The sequence below is a fragment of the Schistocerca nitens genome, chromosome 2 (genome assembly GCF_023898315.1).
Source record: "Schistocerca nitens isolate TAMUIC-IGC-003100 chromosome 2, iqSchNite1.1, whole genome shotgun sequence".
Classification (NCBI taxonomy): Eukaryota; Metazoa; Arthropoda; class Insecta; order Orthoptera; family Acrididae; genus Schistocerca; species Schistocerca nitens.
The window spans coordinates 903,837,656-903,857,549 of record NC_064615.1 but is presented as its reverse complement, the minus strand read 5'-3'; the positions used below and the strand labels follow the sequence as shown (position 1 = coordinate 903,857,549).

Below are 19,894 nucleotides of genomic sequence, written 5' to 3'. Positions count from 1 at the left end.
ATGATTTTTACCCTCCTCGCTGCCCTCCAATGCTAAATTTGTGATCCCTTGATGCCTCAGAACATGTCCTACCAACCGGTCCCTTCTTCTTGTCAAGTTGTGCCACAAACTCTTCTCTCCAGTTCTGTTCAATACCTCCTCATTAGTTATGTGATCTACAAATCTAATCTTCAGCATTCTTCTGTAGCACCACATTTCGAAAGCTTCTATTCTCTTTTTGTCTTAACTATTTATCGTCCATGTTTCACTTCCATACATGGCTACACTCCATACAAATACTTTCAGAAACGACTTCCTAACACTTAAATTTATACCCGATGTTAACAAATTTCTCTTCTTCAGAAACGCTTTCCTTGCCATTGCCAGTCTAAATTTTATATCTTCTCTACTTCGACCATCATCAGTTATTTTGCTCTCCAAATAGCAAAACTCCTTTACTACTTTAAGTGTCAATATCATTGCCAAAATCTATATAATAAATGACGACCCCCTAGAGGAGAGCTTTCCAGACTGTATGTCCGGACATCCCGGTATCGAGTAGTGGCATCAAGGGTGTCGCAAGACTAGTAAATTCAAATGTAAAACAAATGAAAAACGTGTGGTAAAGTAACACAAAAGATCCTTTTCTTCACTTATTGTAACCAGACATCACGTATAGAACGAGTGATCGGTATGTTGTACCCCACTACTTTGTGCATGTACACCAATTAAGGCAACTAAACACCCATCAGCCAAAACATGATGACCACTGCCCACCGCGACGCTGGATGCCGTCTGGTGGTGTTGCAGGCACGTGACGCGGTAACTAAAGTACGAGAGCGGAGCAGAGACGGACGGAGGATCTCCATAGCGAAGATATGGATTGCAAATGGGGAATCCATTGAGATAAGCGACTCTGACAAAGGGGAGATTATTATTGCGCAAAGCCTTTGAACAAGTGTCTCAAGAACGGAGAAGCTGGTCAAATGTTCACGTGCTACTGTCGTGAACATCTGCGGAAAGAGGTAGAAGGATAGTGAAACTACGACTGGGAGCTAAATGGTTGGAAGTCCACGACTCTTCATCGTAGGTCAGGTTCGGAGGCTTGTCTGCTCCTTGAAGTAGGATAGACGGTGATCTGTGGCATCTCTGTGGAAAGAGCACAATGCCGGCGCACGTACAACTGCGGAGCAGACCGTTCATCGTACATTGTTGAACGTGGAGCTGCGCAGCAGACCACACCTACGTGTTCACATGATGTCCCAACGACATCGTCAGTTACGATTGCAGTGGCCACGGCAACATCGGGGTTCGGCCGTCGATCAATGAAACTTGATGACTCTTCGGGTGAGTCACGCTTTTCCTACACTAGGTCGACGGTCGTCTCCACAAACGCCGTCATCGAAGTGAACGGCGATTTGAAACGTGGGGCGCGGCACGGACGCAGCCTGGTGGGAACAGTATTATGCTGTGGGAGACATTCTTCTGCGATTGCATGGGACCTGTGACACGCTGAAAGCTGCCTCTCTTCATGGATTATGTTTTCCCCGGCGACAGATTTGTCCGCGTCTCAGAGACAGAAACGTGCTAAGCGGTTTGAGGAGCGTTATAGTGAACTCACGTTGATGTCTCGGCGATCAAATTCGCCTGATTTGAGTCATGTGGAACCGATCTGGGTCGCTATCTGGCGCCGTTACCGCGTAAGCAAATCAGCAACTCGCTATTTACGCGAATTACATGACCTGTGCTTAGATATGTAATGCCACGTACCTGGAGAAACGTATCAACAAAATGTTGGACTGCTGATACGCAGAATCAGTGATGTATTTCGCTCAAAATATGGCGAAACAAGCTATTAAGCAGGTGCTCATAATGTTTTGGCTCGTCAGTGTATGTCTCTCTGCTGCTGCTGTACGTTGGCGCTCTCTATCGGTCCGGCGATAGTGGCAGATAGTACACTTTTTCGGTAGTATGTTTTCCTGTTCGTTCGTGATATGTGTCATTATTTTACTTCTTTCAAAGTGATATAATTTGCAGAAGTCATCAGAAGTAGATAACTTTACCGCCAGAAAGAGACTGTTGACGGTTTATGAAACATCAGATGTAGGGCAACAGTCATGCAATGAGACCGGAACTTCAGTAGATGTACTAGACGCAGAATAACCCTCAAACAATGCGTCCGAAATTCTGTTTGTTCCGTGCCTTCGTGCAGTAGCAAGAACACAAAGGTGAGCCTGTCAAATGAAGAATACTTAAAAATGGCGTTCACGTGGTGTAGAAATGACGGACATCCTACACCGGAATGTATGATATGTGGTATAAAACTTTTTCAGCGCAAGAGTGGTACGAATAAATTGCTGCGCCATGTTTCTACAAAACACCGACGTTTTACCGAGCGAGATGGCGCAGTGGTTAGCACACTGTCCTCCCATCCTGATTTAGGTTTTCCGTGATTTCCCTAAATCGCTACAGCCAAATGCCAGGATGGTTCTTTTGAAAGGGCACGGCCGACTTTCTTCCCCCACCTTCCCTAATCCAATGTGACCGATGACCTCGATGTTTGGTCCCCTCCTACCAAATCAACTAACAAACCACAGCCGTTTAAAAGTTAAAAGTTTTGACTATTTCAAAGAAATCCTAAAACAGAAGAATCAGCAGAGTCCAATACGTACTAAGAAATTCGAGGTCTCTCAGAAAGGTCTTCTAGCTGAGATAATTGCTTCCAGTGTTGTACTGGAAACAGTGTTTGGACCTCAGTATGAACGAGATGTTAAAAAGAGCCTTGGCTGATAATATAGTTGGAAGACGTATTCAGTATATGCATAAAAACATTGATCATTCTGTTATAACTAGAGTTCGTGAAACAAATTTAATGTTTGCAGTTCAGCGAGATGAATCTGATGATGTAAGTGACCTAGCTCAGCTCGTTTCTTTTATTCGTTTCGTTGCTGAAGGACACATAGCTTTACAGTACCTCTGTTGCGAGGGAATTCCGTGAACTACCAAAGGCAAAGACGTTTTTAAAGTAATAAGTGAGTAAACAGAGAATTTGAATTTTATATCTGTTCTGAGTAAGAGTTCACAAGATTTACTACTGAATAAAGTATACGCAGTATTTAACTCTCTTCTGATGAGCACCGACATCAGATGCAGTGTTCGGCTAGTAATAACGTTGTAACGGGTCCTAGACTGGTTAAGTGACACTTCCAAGAAGCCCATTCTCTGAGCGATAAGTGTGGTGTGCGAGCGTCCCTCGTTGTACTAGCTGGCAGGATATCGGTCCCGAAAATACTAGACTTGCTGAGTCTCTAGTTACCCTCCGGTGCACTCTCCACTTCGCTCTTCAGGGACATGTAGCCCCCTGAATACGTGGCAGAAAGAACGGTAGTGAGCAGATGTCTAACTTCGTCCATGTCACCGGTGCAGAAAAATAGTGCAGCGAAGACTTCGCCCTTTGTAAGCCGTGTCGAAACTATGGTGTCATCTCGGCGCGTACGCCTATTTCGCAGGCAGCCTAGCTGACTCTGCTGTGCCGCGTGGAGCCTACGGTCACCGCGGGTACAGCACTACACTCTTCGAATTTTGAACCATTATCTCATCAACTTTTGAACATTAGTCCTAACATTAAAACAACCTGCCACCGTTAATTTTTATTAATTCAGTTCACTTAGCAAGAAGAAACCACTGTTGTAACAAGTAAATAGTTAAATACGAGGGTGAGTAAAATGAAAACCTTAAGCCGGCCGGTGTGGCCGTGCGGTTCTAGGCGCTTCAGTCTGGAACCGCGTGACCGCTACGGTCGCAGGTTCGAATCCTGCCTCGGGCATGGATGTGTGTGATGTCCTTAGTTAGGTTTAAGTAGTTCCAAGTTTTAGGGGACTGATGACCACAGATGTTAAGTCCCATAGTGCTCAGAGCCATTTGAACCATTTTTGAAAACCTTAAATTTGTAGTAACAAATCGAAATTGCGCGCCGTTATCCTGTAAGTTGGTAAGCGTGCTACAAACAGCGTGCAGAACGGCCTGTAGGTGGCAGCATAGTGCAGATGCACACATACCGTCGCAGTATCAGTATGAAGATGGCCGCCCCACTTGTGACTTGCACCAGGGAAGAACAGCGTTCTGTTATTCGGTTTTTGCGTAGTGAAGGTGTGAAACCTATTGAAATTCATCGACGAATGAAGGTTCAGTACGGTGATGCATGTTTGTCACAGCAGCAAGTCTACGAATGGAGTAGGAAGTTCGCAAATGGTGTGGCTTCAGTGGAAGATGCTCCTCGTCCAGGTCAGGCACAACGAGTTGTGACTCCACAGAACATTGCAGCAGTTGAAGCCATAGTGAAGGAAAACCGCCGAGTGACACTGAATGACATTGCAGCATGTTTACAGATTAGTCATGGGACAGCACACCCCATTGTGCATGATGTGTTCCGGTTTCACAAAGTGTCTGTAAGATGGGTGCCACGGGAGCTGACTCCTGAAATGAGACAACGACGTGTTGATGCTTGTGAAGAACTTCTTCGGCACTTTGATCGAGAAGGTGATGGCTTCGTTGCAAGAATCGTTACTGGGGACGAAACCTGAGTTCACTTTCACCAACCGGAAACGAAGAGAGCGAGCAAGGAATGGCGCCATTCCTCATCACCAAAACCAAAGAAGTTTCGAACAGAACCATCAGCAGGGAAGGTTATGCTGACTCTTTTGGGACAAAAAAAGGCGTCATTTTGGAGCATTACATGCCTAGAGGGACCACTGTCACCAGTTCATCATACATAGACCTCCTAAAATATCATCCGCGGCCTGCAATCAAATCAAAGCGACGTGGATTGCTGTCGGCAGGTGTCCTTTTGCAACATGACAATGCAAGGCCACACAGTGCCCGTACAACAGTTGCAACAATCACAGACCTGCATTTTGAGTGTCTTCCTCATCCACCATACTCACCAGACCTTGCCCCAAGTGATTTCCAAATGTTTGGACCACTCAAAGACGCAATGGGAGGGAAGAAGTTCCGTTCTGATGAATAGGTACGCCACGCAGTGCATGAGTGGTTGCGCGACCTATCAAAAGAATTTTTTTTGTAAAGGAATTTATGCACTTTTTAAGCGCTGGAGGACTTGCATTGAGCGTGGGGGAGATTATGTTGAAAAGTGATACAACTTTGTACCGCTTCTGCACAAATAATATTTAAAAAAATATTTAAAATTTTCATTTGACTCACCCTCGTATAATCTCTTGTCTTTTATACACACTGAGGCTATTACACTCACGTTCGGAAAAAAAGAACAGATCAGCTTGAAGACTAGAGAGAGGACGTTCATATTCACAAGACATGTACGTTAGTAAGTTCTGCAGAAATGATTAGCATTTCAGTCACCTCGGTTCAGCACATGTCCTGGTACCTAGTACGCATGGTCCCTGATAACTTGTTCCATGCGTGATGGCATCGACGCGCATAAGGCGCGAATGGCGTCCTGTGGTAAGCCATCCATGCTGCATTCGCCTGGTTCTAAAGTCCATATGTGGTGGTTGGCATTGGGTCACAGCGCTGCACCTCTCATTTCACCATATCACACACATTTCCGATTGGCGACAAGTCTGGTGACCTGGCGGTCCAGGAAAAAAGGCTGACATCCTGTGACACCAAGAAGGCACGTGTTTGGCAGCAACCTGTGGTCGTGCATTCTCTTCCTAAAAAATGGTTTCGGGGGTGTTGTGCAGAAAGAGAGAAAGAGTATGGCTACAGGTCGCAGCATGTCATTCACGCAGGCTACACTGCTCACAGTCTCCTGGACATGCACCGACTGTTATTTGTGGTTGCACCCAATAGCACCCCACACCATAACGCCTTGAGCTAGTGCTGTGTTTCTCGTGTGAATGCAGTCGTTGTGATGCCGTTCCCCCTGTCTGTGACGAACCAGAATGCGGCCATCATTTTCAAACAAACAGAACCTGGATTCGTCTGAAAACACTATCTTATGCCCTTATGTACCCAGTCATGTCTTCCACACACCATTGCCGTCGTGGATGTTTCTGCACATTCGTCAAAGGTAGGCGGAGAAGTGAAAGACGCAGTGGTCTGGGTGGTGCGACCTGACCCACGTCGTCGTGTTCTACGGCCTTCCGTGAATCGTTCTGCACACACAGGTTGCACTGCCGAAACACTTCGTTCCACACGAGCAGCAATTTCCCGGGTGGAAGCATCCCTTTTCTCATGCCAATAATGCGCCCTCTTTCAAACTCGCTGATCTGACGGTACGGTTCGCGCATACGTCTGCGAGGCATCCTGCACGTCTTCTCAAGTCACGCTGATCCGTTACGTTCGGCTTATTGCCACAGGCAGGTTTTACCGGTGGGTGGTGTTACGCCGCGATATCTATGTTGATACTGTGGGATTAAAATCAAGTATTCATCAACTCACTACACGTTACACGAAATGTCGGGCGAACTGCCAGACGCACGTAACTTTCTGCCACGATGTTTCGGTGCAGAGTCTTCTCTCTATCTTCAGGACTTTACCGTCGAGAATACATTGAACTCCCCTATTTAACACCTTGCCAGCGCAATCTGTCATCTTCATATGGTAAAATCACATCCACAGCACGAAGATAGTTTTCACTACGGAGGGTGCTGGACGCAGCACAATGACTCGAAGCAGAAGCGCGTGAGCACAGGCAGCTCATGCGCAGTGACGACTGCTTGCGCCACGATTGCGCTGGCAAGGTGTTAAATAGGGGAGTTCAATTTATTCTCGACGGTAAAGTCCTGAAGATGGACAGAAGACTCTGCGCCGAAACATCGTGGCAGCAAGTTACGTACGTCCGGCAGTTCGCCCGACATTTCGTGTAACGTATAGTGAGTTGATGAATACTTGATTTTAATCCCACATTGAAGAATACGCCTTATAGAAATCGTCACTAAAATCAAAGCTGGTAAAAGCTACTTTTGATTTATTACAATGTTCCTGTTTTTTATGGTTTCTGTGAGTTGATCGATTTATACTTGTATTCTTTTATTATTTTAGTCTGAAGGTCCTGGCTAACGATTCAGTAAAGTGACCGCTTTTATTTTCGACGCCGACAATCATTCGAGTCAAAGAATGGCAAGGCTACAGATTCAGTGCGTAGGTACTATAAATGATTTTTCGTTTTTTTGCGAGATCACTCGAGCGATATGTCAAAAATCGGACTTTACAAAAGTTTTGAAATAATCTTGAAATCTAAATAGGTGCTTCGGCTGCAGATGGGGCACAGGACCACCCTTCGACATACTGACAAAGAAAATACAAATATCACAATATCTTCATGTGGCTCTGAGCACTATGGGACTCAACATCTCAGAATATAAGTCCCCTAGAACTTAGAACTACTTAAACCTAACTAACCTAAGGACATCACACACACCCATGCCCAAGGCAGGATTCGAACCTGCGACCGTAGCAGTCCCGCGGTTCCAGACTGCAGCGCCAGAACCGCTAGACCACCGCGGCCGGCTATCTTCATGTGCGAATAGTTCAAATTCATAAAGGAGGATAAATATTTCGAAGCAATAAAAAGATTTCACCATTCTTCTTGCCTGACGAATAACAGGTGGAGCACGAGATGGTGCCTCATCAAGAAGAGCACTTTGATACAGTTTATTTACGTGTGCACAGACAGAAGTTTGCTTCCGGTTACTTCATGCGACTAAAACTCGATCAAATGAATCTTCACTCATAAACAAACTGAACACGAATTCATTGTTCTTGCTGCAACAGTTGCTTCCCTCACAAGTGAAAAACGACTGGAGTGATGTAGGTTGGGTCATAGGAACAAACGGGGCTCAGTTGGTCTGCCCTCTAAAATCTCTCTCTCTCTCTCAGCACACACACCCATGCCCGAGGCAGGATTCGAACCTGCGACCGTAGCAGTCGCGCGGTTCCGGACTGAAGCGCCTAGAACCGCTCGGCCACCGCGTCCGTCTGTGGTGTAGGTGACCCATCATGTCACCTGACCAATGCGATCTGTGAAATGAGAACGCATTTATTTATAAAGGAAGTAAATAACTCGATTACATTAACGGAGTACTTGCATTTTTCACGTTAAACGTAATCTTTTGAGAAACTTATGGTTTTTCACGTTTTTCCGGTCTTCCATTTTTTTTTCTATTTATCGTACTGTGTCAAGAGTTTGCACAGTTTATTTTTACATTGAGTGGAACCAAATTGCAGTATGGGGAATGGCCTGTATGACCTTTTCGCCTTCTTCGAGAAAGGTGAATCGCGTCATAAAACTAGTTAATAGAGTCAGTTCAAAAATACCTGTATATCATCAAAAATTAACATGTTTTTCCAGAAGTAAATACCGTCTTCATCACTGCACTAACACATTAGTCATGGTACCATTCCCTGCCATTGCCTTCACACTGAATCTAGTCACGTAGTTCTGCCAGCTTTGGATCGTCGTATTTAATCATGCAGAGTTCACAGGGTTCAAATGGTTCGAATGGCTCTGAGCACTATGCGACTTTACTTCTAAGGTCATCAGTCCCCTATAACTTAGAACTACCTAAACCTAACTAACCTAAGGACATCACACACATCCATGCCCGAGGCAGGATTCGAACCTGCGACCGTAGCGGTCGCGCGGTTGCAGATTGTAGCGCCTAGAACCGCTCGGCCGCCCGGCCGGTAGAGTTCACAGGGCGGTGCCATTACCTTCGTCTGTGTCTTCGGAGGATACTGATGAACCTGTAGGTGTGGTCAGTTCTCAACCTGACCCACTCCGAACTGTCTGGCTGAGAAGACATTTTTCTTTTCTTCTGCAATACAGGGTTATTACAAATGATTGAAGCGATTTCACAGCTCTACAATAACTTTATTATTTGAGATATTTTCACAATGCTTTGCACACACATACAAAAAGTCAAAAAGTTTTTTTAGGCATTCACAAATGTTCGATATGTGCCCCTTTAGTGATTTGGCAGACATCAAGCCGATAATCAAGTTCCTCCCACACTCGGCGCAGCATGTCCCCATCAATGAGTTCGAAAGCATTGTTGATGCGAGCTCGCAGTTCTAGCACGTTTCTTGGTAGAGGAGGTTTAAACACTGAATCTTTCACATCACTATGCGTGAAACTTGCCCGCACGCGTTCAACCGTTTCTTCGCTCACTGCAGGCCGACCCGTTGATTTCCCCTTACAGAGGCATCCAGAAGCTTTAAACTGCGCATACCATCGCCGAATGGAGTTAGCAGTTGGTGGATCTTTGCTGAACTTCGTCCTGAAGTGTCGTTGCACTGTTATGACTGACTGATGTGAGTGCATTTCAAGCACGACATACGCTTTCTCGGCTCCTGTCGCCATTTTGTCTCACTGCGCTCTCGAGCGCTCTGGCGGCAGAAACCTGAAGTGCGGCTTCAGCCGAACAAAACTTTGAGTTTTTCTACGTATCTGTAGTGTGTCGTGACCATTTGTCAATGAATGGACCTACAGTGAATTTATGAAATCGCTTCAATCATTTGTAATAGCCCTGTATTTCTCGTGATGTAACAAAATGCTTTTTCTTTCCAGCTGGCCTCTGAGCAGCGGTGCTGCATTGAGTAAGATTTTCTTTGTGTGTCTTGCCTTGTTTTGTGCGGAAGCGTCCTGTTTGCGTAACTGTGTTCTCGAGACGGCGCTGGTGGCGGTGTTGGCAGGTGGTGGTGAGCCAGGTGGCCGAGGCGCCGTCCGCGCTGGCGCTCACCCGCTACGAGGGAGGCAGCGGCAGCGGCCAGCAGCCGGGGGACTCGTGGGACGACGAGGCCGACTCCGCGGAGGCCTGGCCCGACGAGGGCTCCGGCTCTGGGGACGCGCCCATAGGTGAGCACCACTCCTCTCTCTCTCTCTCTCTCTCTCTCTCTCTCTCTGTTCCTTTCTACACTAATGGCTATTAAAATTGCTACACCACGAAGACGACCTGCTACAGGCGCGAAATTTAACCGACAGCAAGAAGATGCTGTGATATGCAAATGACTAGCTTTTCAGAGCATTCACACAAGGATGGCGCCGGTGGCGACACCTACAACGTGCTGACATGAGGAAAGCTTCCAACCGATTTCTCAAACACAAACAGCAATTGACCGGCGTTGCCTGGTGAAACGTTGTTGTGATGTTTCGTGTAAGGAGGAGAGATGCGTACCATCACGTTTCCGACTTTGATAAAGGCCGAATTGTAGCCTATCGCGATTGCGGTTTATTGTATCGCGACATTGCTGCTCGCGTTGGTCGAGATCCAATGACTGTTAGCAGAATATGGAATTGGTGGGTTCAGGAGGGCAATACGGAACGCCGTGCTGGATCCCATTGGCCTCGTATCACTAGCAGTCGAGATGACGGGCATCTTATCAGCATGGCTGTAACGGTTCGTGTAGCCACGTCTCGATCCCTCAGTCAACAGATGGGGACGTTTGCAAGACAACAACCATCTGCACGAATAGATCGACGACGTTTGCAGCGGCATGGACTATTAGCTCGGAGACCATGGCTGCGGTTACCCTTGACGCTGCATCACAGACAGGAGCGCCTGCGATGGTTTACTCAACGACGAACCTGGCTACACGAATGGCAAAACGTCATTTTTCGGATGAATCCAGCATCTGTTTACAGCATCATGATGGTAGCGTCCGTGTTTAGCGACATCGCGGTGAACGCACACTGGAAGCCTGCATTCGTCATCGCCATACTGGCGTATCACCCGGCGTGATGGTATGGGGTGCCGTTGGTTACACGTCTCGGTCACCTCTTGTTGACACTGACGGCACTTTGAACAGTGGACGTTACATTTCAGATGTTTTACGAGCCGTGGCTCTACCCTTCATACGATCCCTGCGAAACCCTACATTTCAGCAGGATAATGCACGACTGCATGTTGCATTTCCTGTACGGGCCTTTCTGGATACAGAAAATGTTCGACTGCTGCACTGGCCAGCACAATCTCGAGATCTCTCACCAATTGAAAACGTCTGGTCAATGGTGGCCGAGCAACTGGCTCGTCACAATACGCCAGTCACTACTGTTGATGAACTGTGGTATCGTGTTGAAGCTGCATTGGCAGCTACCTGTACACGCCATCCAAGCTCTGTTTGACTCAGTGTCCAGGCGTGTCAAGGCCGTTATTACGGCCAGAGGTGGTTGTTCTGGGTATTGATTTCTCAGGATCTATGCACCGAAATTGCGTGAAAATGTAATCACATGCCAGTTCTATTATAATATATTCGTCCAATGAATACCCATTTATCATCTGCATATCTTCTTGGTGTAGCAATTTTAATGGCCAGTAGTGTAAAATGTAAGTCAACGAGACAAAAAGAGCGCACCGGTCTCTTCGAAGCATTGCAGATGGTGCAGTACTGCTACCACCACCGCCATAAGTCATCCAAATGAACTGTTGTCTGTGTGGAGTCCACGCAGGATACAGTGGCCAGTGCACAGTAATCAGTTTTCGTCCAAAGCGCTGGGCGAGTTCATTCGTTTGTTTCTAAGGGGAGCCCGACATTATTTGTATGCCGTAGAGCCAGTTGGCAATGACAGAATCGAGTTGCACACCCTACAATCTTTCTCAAACGATTTTACAGAAACTATTCGGTAAAAATGTTTCACTTATGCATTACGTATAGCTTGGCAACGGCCTTGCCGCAGTGGTTACATCGGTTCCCGTGAGATCACCGAAGTTAAGCGCTGTCGACCGTGGTCGGCACTTGGATGGGTGACCAACCAGGCCGCCATGCGCTGTTGACATTTTTCGGAATGCACTCTGCCTCGTGATGCCAATTGAGGACGACTCGACCGAATAGTAGCGGCTTCGGTCAAGAATACCATCTTACGACAGGGAGAGTGGTATGCTGACACCAGGCCCCTCCTATCTGCATCCTCCACTGAGGATGACACGGCGGTCGGATGGTCTCAGTAGGCCACTCGTGGCCTGAAGACGGAGTGCTATTACGTATAGCTTTATATGTCAGCTTCATGATGACATGCCCGTCATTTCGTTAATGGTCATAGTTATTGTGATATTTGCATTTAAGAAAGACGCTGTGATATTTGCATTTAAGAAAGACGCTGTGCAAAATTCGAAAAAGCTTACAACGAAAAATGGGGCTTGCTATGATTTTGCGTTTGGTGCCTTTTACGCAACATATCGCTGTGTATGAATTGTAGCTAACATACTGATTTTTTTTCCATTTTTTTAAGATTAGGATGGAGGAATGTGGCACACACATTTTGGATCACACGCACCAGTGAAAAAGCCAGAATAAAATATCCACAAAATTCCTTATGTTTCACAAATTGTTTGAGATATCGAAATGAGATTTAGCCAAATGGTAGCATGCAAAGAGGGGAGTATTTTCACATATAGTTATTATGCAGAAGTTCATTATTTACCTTGTTATTCCAGAAGCTACAGACTTGTTTTCGATGAAAATGTAATTTTAAAGGGCCATCTATAGATGGTCAAATGAGAAATGCTGTGGGTTTTATAACACAAGTGAATATGTTGCAAGTTTATTTTGATACTGAGGATGCGCCTTATAGCAAGCTATTTACCTTAATTTTCCTCAGTTCCTCACTTAATAAACCACTGTTTCATAATTCTTTCACAATTGCATGTGCACGTGTTAGTGAGGTGACATTGTGTAAACCCAGCCGTGTTTTGGGAAGAGAAGCAAATTTTAACGTAGCAATAGGAGAAATGTAGATTTTACTCAAAATTTCCGACTAATAACGCTTCTCTGAAAGTTACAAACGGTTAACAAGCCAGGTGAAAATAAATCTCTGCTTTCGTTGCATTTTCAGCGGAATTCTTTTTAGATACTAAACAAAGCAGATATTTTTGAATTGTCAACATGCAAGTGTGGGCGTGGAGAGGCTCCACTTAATATTTACAAAATATGTGTGGTTAGGGTTCAGTTTCGAATGGCACTTCGCCTCCAGTGCTCAGCATTTCTCCTAAAGCGCCTGCCTGCAACCCCGTCAACTACCATTCTCCCCACACGTGCCCTGCCAACTGCGCATCTAAAGGCCACATTATTCTCCGCACAGTGTGAGTTGGAGTTGTGAGAGAATGGTAGAAAAGAGCTATTGTGTTGGATGGGCGTGCCCATGACCATGCAGTGAATGAAGCTGCCTGCACTGATGGTTTATCAACACGGGGTGACATTTTGGAAACACCACTTCCCTGCAATGTCAGACCTCAGTTCTTGGATGGGTCACCATCTAGCTACATCGAGCGCCACTGGTTCAAATGGCTCTGAGCACTACGGACTTAATATCTGAGGTCATCAGTCCCCTAGACGTAGAACTACTTAAACTTAACTAACCTAAGGACATCACACACATCCATGCCCGAGGCAGGATTCGAACCTGTGACCATAGCAGCAGCGCAGTTCCGGACTGAAGTGCCTAGAACCGCTCGGTCACAATAGCCGGCCCACTGGCTCAGGGACAAGCAAGTAGCTGTAGTGGCGTTCATTGAAACACTGGCACCAGGCCTGTAGGTCATTTGGGATTATTGTAACGCTGTGTATTCAAAGTGTCTACAAGGAATGATGTGCCTCTCGCAGCCCTGTAAGACATCAAATGAACAGAAGTCGTAAAAAGATCCTAATGCAGCTGGAGAGGAGTGTTAAGCCTTGTCAGTGATAGTTTCGAACTCAAGAGGAATTGCTGCTGTCAGTGACTACAGGTTCATCTCAGCCACTTTCAGAGTGAACATAGCCAAGGGAGCTGCATGCAATGGACATTTCCAGTAGGGTGCCTAGAAAAAGGCTGTTGCTCACAGTGGTTCAAGAAGTTACATGTCTTCAGTGGACCAAAAAATACAGAAACTGGACAGTGGCTGACTGCGGCGTTTAGTGTTGTCCGATGAGGCACGATTTTGTGCCGTTGCAAATGATGTAGAGCATAGACTGCAGCAAGTGCCGAATGATGCATTTAACTCTCTGTGTGTGATGGGTATAGTTCAGACTGGATTTTGTTCTGTAATGTTTTGGGGGTGTTTCTGGTAACATGATTGGAGGCCACTCATTTAGATTTCTGTGAAAACGGATCATGATATTTATTTGAACAATCTCAGTGATGCTGTGTTGCCCTTTCTTCTATATCTCCATGGTGAGTATACTCAAGGCACTGCTGTCTTTCAAGATGACAACATCCTTGTTTATTGGGATGCACGCATACGTTCGTGGTTTGACGAGCAGTCAGGCACTGTATTGCATCTCGACTGGCCTGCTAAATCTCCACATCTTAACACCATAACAAATGTCTGGGGCTATTTTGAATAGCACGTGCAAGGTATACCTCATGAAAATTGTGGACACACTTCCTCACCAAACTGTGGCCTTTTCAAGGCATGATAGCATGATGTCCCCAAGGAATGACAGGATTTTTTTATTCAGTGTGCCTAGCATGTGGGCAGTCTGGTTCGTAATCAAACCAAGGCTGATTTTGTTTTCGTCGGCCTTTTGACTGGTTTTATCAAAAATCTTCCATAGTACTGTCAAATTTTCTCTGTAATATTGGAGCCTTTGTGGTCTCCAAATCAACACCCTGGTTTTCTTCTAGGACATCAACAGACAATTACATTCTCTTGCAGAGGCCTTCATTCCACTCTTTTCTCCTATCTCGTCTCTTCTCTACTTTAATTATTAGATTTTCTTTGGTCTTTGCCTTTAAATTCTCCGAAATTTAGTTAGACTTTTCGTCTGCGGATTTTCAGTTCAGAGATCTAATTTTTCCTACCTTCACTTATTTCCTTCAGCTATTTCGCTTCAGCTTCCTTGCTATTTATTCGTTCCTAAGTGACTTATGATATATTCCTATCATTATTGCCACTGATTTTGTTTCAGTTATGATGAAAGTAATCGCATCGCTGAACTGTTTACAGCAACTCATATTTTACTCGTATTTGCTATTGATAAAGAATCCTACCACTTTCATCTAACTAGATTGTTTTATCATCTGTTTTATTTCATTGAATCTCACTGTATCTGGATTTAGCTTTTGTATGTTGACCACGTATCATAGGTGTCTACAATACATCAGATTTTAAAAAATATCAAAAGAGTGACTTATTTGAAAATAAGTTTCTAAGTTAGGGGCCTGAAACTGTTTTCATTTAAACCTTTTGCACGAGGTGTCTGTTCAACTGACATGTGATTACATTTTCACGCAATTTGGGTGCATAGATCCTGAGAAATCAGTATCCAGAACAACCACTTCTGGCCGTAATAACGTCCTTGATACGCCTGGGCATTGAGTCAAACAGAGCTTGGATGGCGTGCACAGGTACAGCTGCCCATGCAGCTTCAACACGATACCACAGTTCATCAAGAGTAGTGACTGGCGTATTGTGACGAGCCAGTTGCTCGGCCACCATTGAGCAGGCTTTTCAATTGGTGAGAGTTTTGGGGAATGAGCTGGCCAGGGCAGCAGTCGAACATTTTCTGTATCCAGAAAGGCCCGTACAGGACCTGCAACATGCGGTCGTGCATTATCCTGCTGAAATGTAGGGTTTCGCAGGGATCGAATGAAGGGTGGAGCCGCTGGTCGTAACACATCTGAAATGTAACGTCCACTGTTCAAAGTGCCGCCAATGCGAACAAGAGGTGACCGAGACGTGTAACCAATGGCACCCCATACCATCACGCCAGGTGATACGTCAGTATGGCGATGACATATACACGCTTCCAATGTGCGTTCACCGCGATGTCGCCAAACACGGATGCGACCATCATGATGCTGTAAACAGAACCTGGATTCATCCGAAAAATGACGTTTTGCCATTCGTGCACCCAGGTTCGTTTTTGAGTACACCATCGCAGGCGCTCCTGTCAGTGATGCAGCGTCAAGGGTAACCGCAGTCATGGTCTCCGAGCTGATAGTCCACGCTGCTGCAAGCGTCGTCCAACTGTTCGTGCAGATGGTTGTTGTGTTGCAAACGTCCCCATCTATTGACTCAGGGATCGAGATGTAGCTGCACGATCCGTTACAGCCATGCGGATAAGATGCCAGTCATCTCGACTGCTAGTGATACGAGGCTGTTGGGATCCAGCACGGCGTTCCGTATTACCCTCCTGAACCCACCGATTCCATATTCTGCTAACAGTCATTGGATCTCGATCAACGCGAGTGCAATATCTCGATACGATAAACCGCAATCGCGATAGGCTACTATCCGAACTTTATCGAAGTCGGAAACGTGATGGTACGCATTTCTCCTCCTTACACGAGGCATCATAGCAACGTTTCACCAAGCAACACCAGTGAACTGCTGTTTGTGTATGATGAATCGGTTGGAAACTTTCCTTATGTCAGCACGTTGTACGTGTCACCACCGGCGCCAACCTTGCGAGAATGCTCTGAAAAGCTAATCATTTGCGTATCACAGCATCTTCTTCCTGTCGATTAATGGCCAGTAGTGTATGTGTAATACATGTGGAATTTATAGACTCCCAAGAAGTCTAAATGGATGGGAAAATAATTAAGTAGTTACAATATAGACAAGCTGTGGATTCATATGAGTGCAATACTGAATCTTGGCTCTAATAAGTTTATTTGCCACATACTGGCTGCAATAGTGCTGCTATGTCATAGCAGACATGATATATATATAAGGATGCCACATCTCAAATCATGTACTCTATGACAGCTTAACATTTCAAACCCAGAAAGAGCACTGCTAGAGAAATCACTACAATAGCCAAAACAGGAAGGAAGCAAAAATGAACTGAGCACTTGGACATTTCCCAGGTATTGACCCAACCTCTACAAAATATGTCTGTGGCACAGAGGACGAATGGAAGCCTTGGAAATTTATCACTCAAATCAAATTTGGAGTAGGAAGAATCAGTCATTTTAGTAATACCTTCCAATTTGATAGGATCAATGTGTGTGATTGCGGTGAAATCCAGACTACATCACATCCCACAATGTCATCGTATGCTCTTCATGCTCAACTGGTTGCCTTTATCAGGCAGATGCAAATTCTCATAGCCTGCCGCAGGGTGGACGTAGTCTAGGTTTCTGTGTTTTGTAAACTTGTTTTAGTGGGATGTTAGCTCTTGTATTACAGCAAGCTCACAATTATCTGGGTTCCAGTTATATAAATGTATAAATATTGTCGATATATCAGCAGCATAATATCAATGTATGAATATTTTGTGGGACATCGATATTATTTCTACAAAATTTCCATATTTGGTATACACTATAGCCATGTCTTACTGCATCTCCACTATTTTATTTTGCAGTGCCAGAAGGAGGCGACCGAAGTGCAACAGAGAATGTGCAGGTGTCGCCAGGAGTTGGGGCCGACAAACCTCCAGCAGAGTCTTCCGCCGGCCGCAGGGCGCCCATGTCGTGGAGTCTTCTGCTCATCGCATATGGCGCCATTGTTACAGTGCTGTGTCACAGAGACGGCTAGAGACGAACTCACCCTGGCCAACAAGCAGTCTGCATTTTGGTGGATAACAACAGGCGGAAAAAAAGCAGTGCGACAAATTCCATTTTTGCTGCATAAGTGGTGCAGAAGAGCCATTAGAGATTGTCGCTGCAAGTTCTGAGAGGAGTTTAATTTTACACACACCATGTTGATGAAGTACGGCCACATTATTACACTCACGGATAAATAGATTTCCTTCATAAGTGCACAGGTTTCCAGGGTCAGAGTGAGTTCGATTAAGATCTATTTGGGTATTAGATTTGATTGCATCATTTTGTTACACTAAAGAAAATCCACAAAACTGTACTGACAGTTCAGCCATCTTTGGAGCAGTTCTCCACAGTGTGACGATAGTGATATTTCGTTGTCCTGAAAGCGACCATTGTAAAGACAGTTGAAACATTGTCTTTCTTTGTAAATGGCTGGAAGGCAGCAAGATGACACAACCTGATACCCAAAATGATTTCACCCGAAATGTTCCAACAACAATAAAAAGAATTAGGTTGTAGCAAATAGTTTTATAGGCAAAATTTAGTGAGTTCTGTAAAATATGCTATGAGGAAAATGTGTTATTTTCCAAAAGACGCACAGTACCTGACCTTAAATTATTTAACTGTTCCTTTGTGCCACTTTCAGATCTTATGTTCTCAGGAAGTAATACATCAGAACGGCCTAAAATATGTATACCAACAGCAGACTGCAATGGCAGAACAAATCTTCAGTTTCTATTCATTCTGTGAATGAAAACAAATTCGGGTGATAAGGAATTTGTCATTGACCGTGCATAGAACGCACAGCCTTTAGTGTACCCCAATATTTATGGGAATACTTCCTAAATTTGACAAATAAGAGAACATAACCATAATTAAGATGTATTAATCATTTGTGAGAATTCTGGCAAAAATAGCAGCTGTCTGTATCCACAATTTAAGTAGTATGACTATTTATTTATGTTTTTCATTCTTTTAATCACTATAGCGAGGCCAACCCTGTTTTGGCATCCTGACTAACTATCACAACAAAAGGCAGCATTGAATTGTTAGTTTAGTTTCGCTTCCTAATCGTACCTCTACATAAATAACAATTCAGCAAAATTGTTATGAGTGCCGAATATACTCGCACAGTCAACATCATGATAGAGTATCTACTAATGTAATATTGTTAGTTCATGGATTTTGAAAGTTTATGTCTGTTTTGTGTCGTATGATGAATCAGTTCAGCTTAATGAAAGTTGCCTAATTTAACACTTTTTAGCTGAACAGTGACGTATGTAGCGAACAAAAGAATCTCACCTTCTGGTACTTATTTTTTTTGTGTTTCATTTAGTGGAGCATTGAATTGGCTCTATTGGCTATATGACAATCGCCAGACTGTAAGCAAACGAGATATGGCAGACGAATGGACGAATAGATATTTAGTTTATTAGTAATATGAATGGACGATAATTTTTCTTTAAAAATGTAATATATGTTGATGGTTCGTGATTTTATTGCTCAACATTTGCATGTTGAGTTTGTTGTGAGAAGCAAAAAAAAACTGTGATAAATGTTTCGAAGATTAGTAGTTGTACATGTGTGGTGGTTGTAAATTATGGCGAATGATATCCTTAGGAACTGTTGGTCCCATAGTGCAAACAGTGGACGAGGTGTGTTACATCATAGTATGAAATTGACTACCATTTATTCGAATTTTGATCATGACAACATGTTAGTAATTATTTTGTGCATATGATATTCTACACTGGTTGTATTTAATGAAAAAAATAATAAATTGTTGACATAATATGGTGTACTTTCCTAAAATAGTTATGTAGGAAATTGTGGTTTCATGGGATGGCATATTGGCCAGAAGTTGTAGAAACTAAACATGTTTACTATAAGCTGATGGATACATGGAATTCTACATTTTCTCATCTTCTCGTAGTGGTAAAACAGTGCTAATTATTGATTGAGTATGATGAAGATGTCAATTGCCATTACTTTGTACTGAGAACCATGTGCTGTTGTGCACAGCAAGTCAAGAACCTTCCTGTTCCTTTCCCTCCTGGGCATAATGTTCACAAAATTAAGTTAACCATGTAATGAGACACTGAATAACTTAAAAAAATCACGACATTTCATTCTCACATTGGATGAACAGCCGACAAACTGAGGCCCTGTTTCTATTAGTCAGTAGTGTTCGGAAAATAATGGAAAGAACAACATCATTTTAGACTACAAGCAATTTAATAAGAACTTTTAAAACAAATGTTGCTGTCACTGACACTTTTTATGGACTCATTCCATGTTAACAGAAGGAACAGCTGATGGCCCAAGCATGGCTATTGTTGACAGTGTGGCAAGTTGTACAGACTTGCAGCTCTTTCCTCTGCGTTACTGCAAGAACAAACGAACATTCAAATGTAAGCTTAATTTTATGAGTTTCAGTTGCACAGAACCATGGAAAATCTATTTTATGGT

The 19,894-nt window shown here is 44.3% G+C and overlaps 1 protein-coding gene across 1 annotated transcript in view; it reads left to right on the top strand.

The window, feature by feature from the left end:
* LOC126237215 (division abnormally delayed protein-like) overlaps window positions 1-19,217 on the top strand; it is a 631,733-nt gene extending 612,516 nt beyond the window's left edge. Inside the window, exons 8-9 of the mRNA XM_049947101.1 lie at window positions 9,655-9,817; window positions 17,245-19,217. Of these exons, the coding sequence (XP_049803058.1) occupies window positions 9,655-9,817; window positions 17,245-17,417 (336 nt within the window). The 3' untranslated portion in view covers window positions 17,418-19,217. The remainder of the gene's footprint in view (window positions 1-9,654; window positions 9,818-17,244) is intronic.
* The last annotated feature ends 677 nt before the right edge of the window (window positions 19,218-19,894 follow it).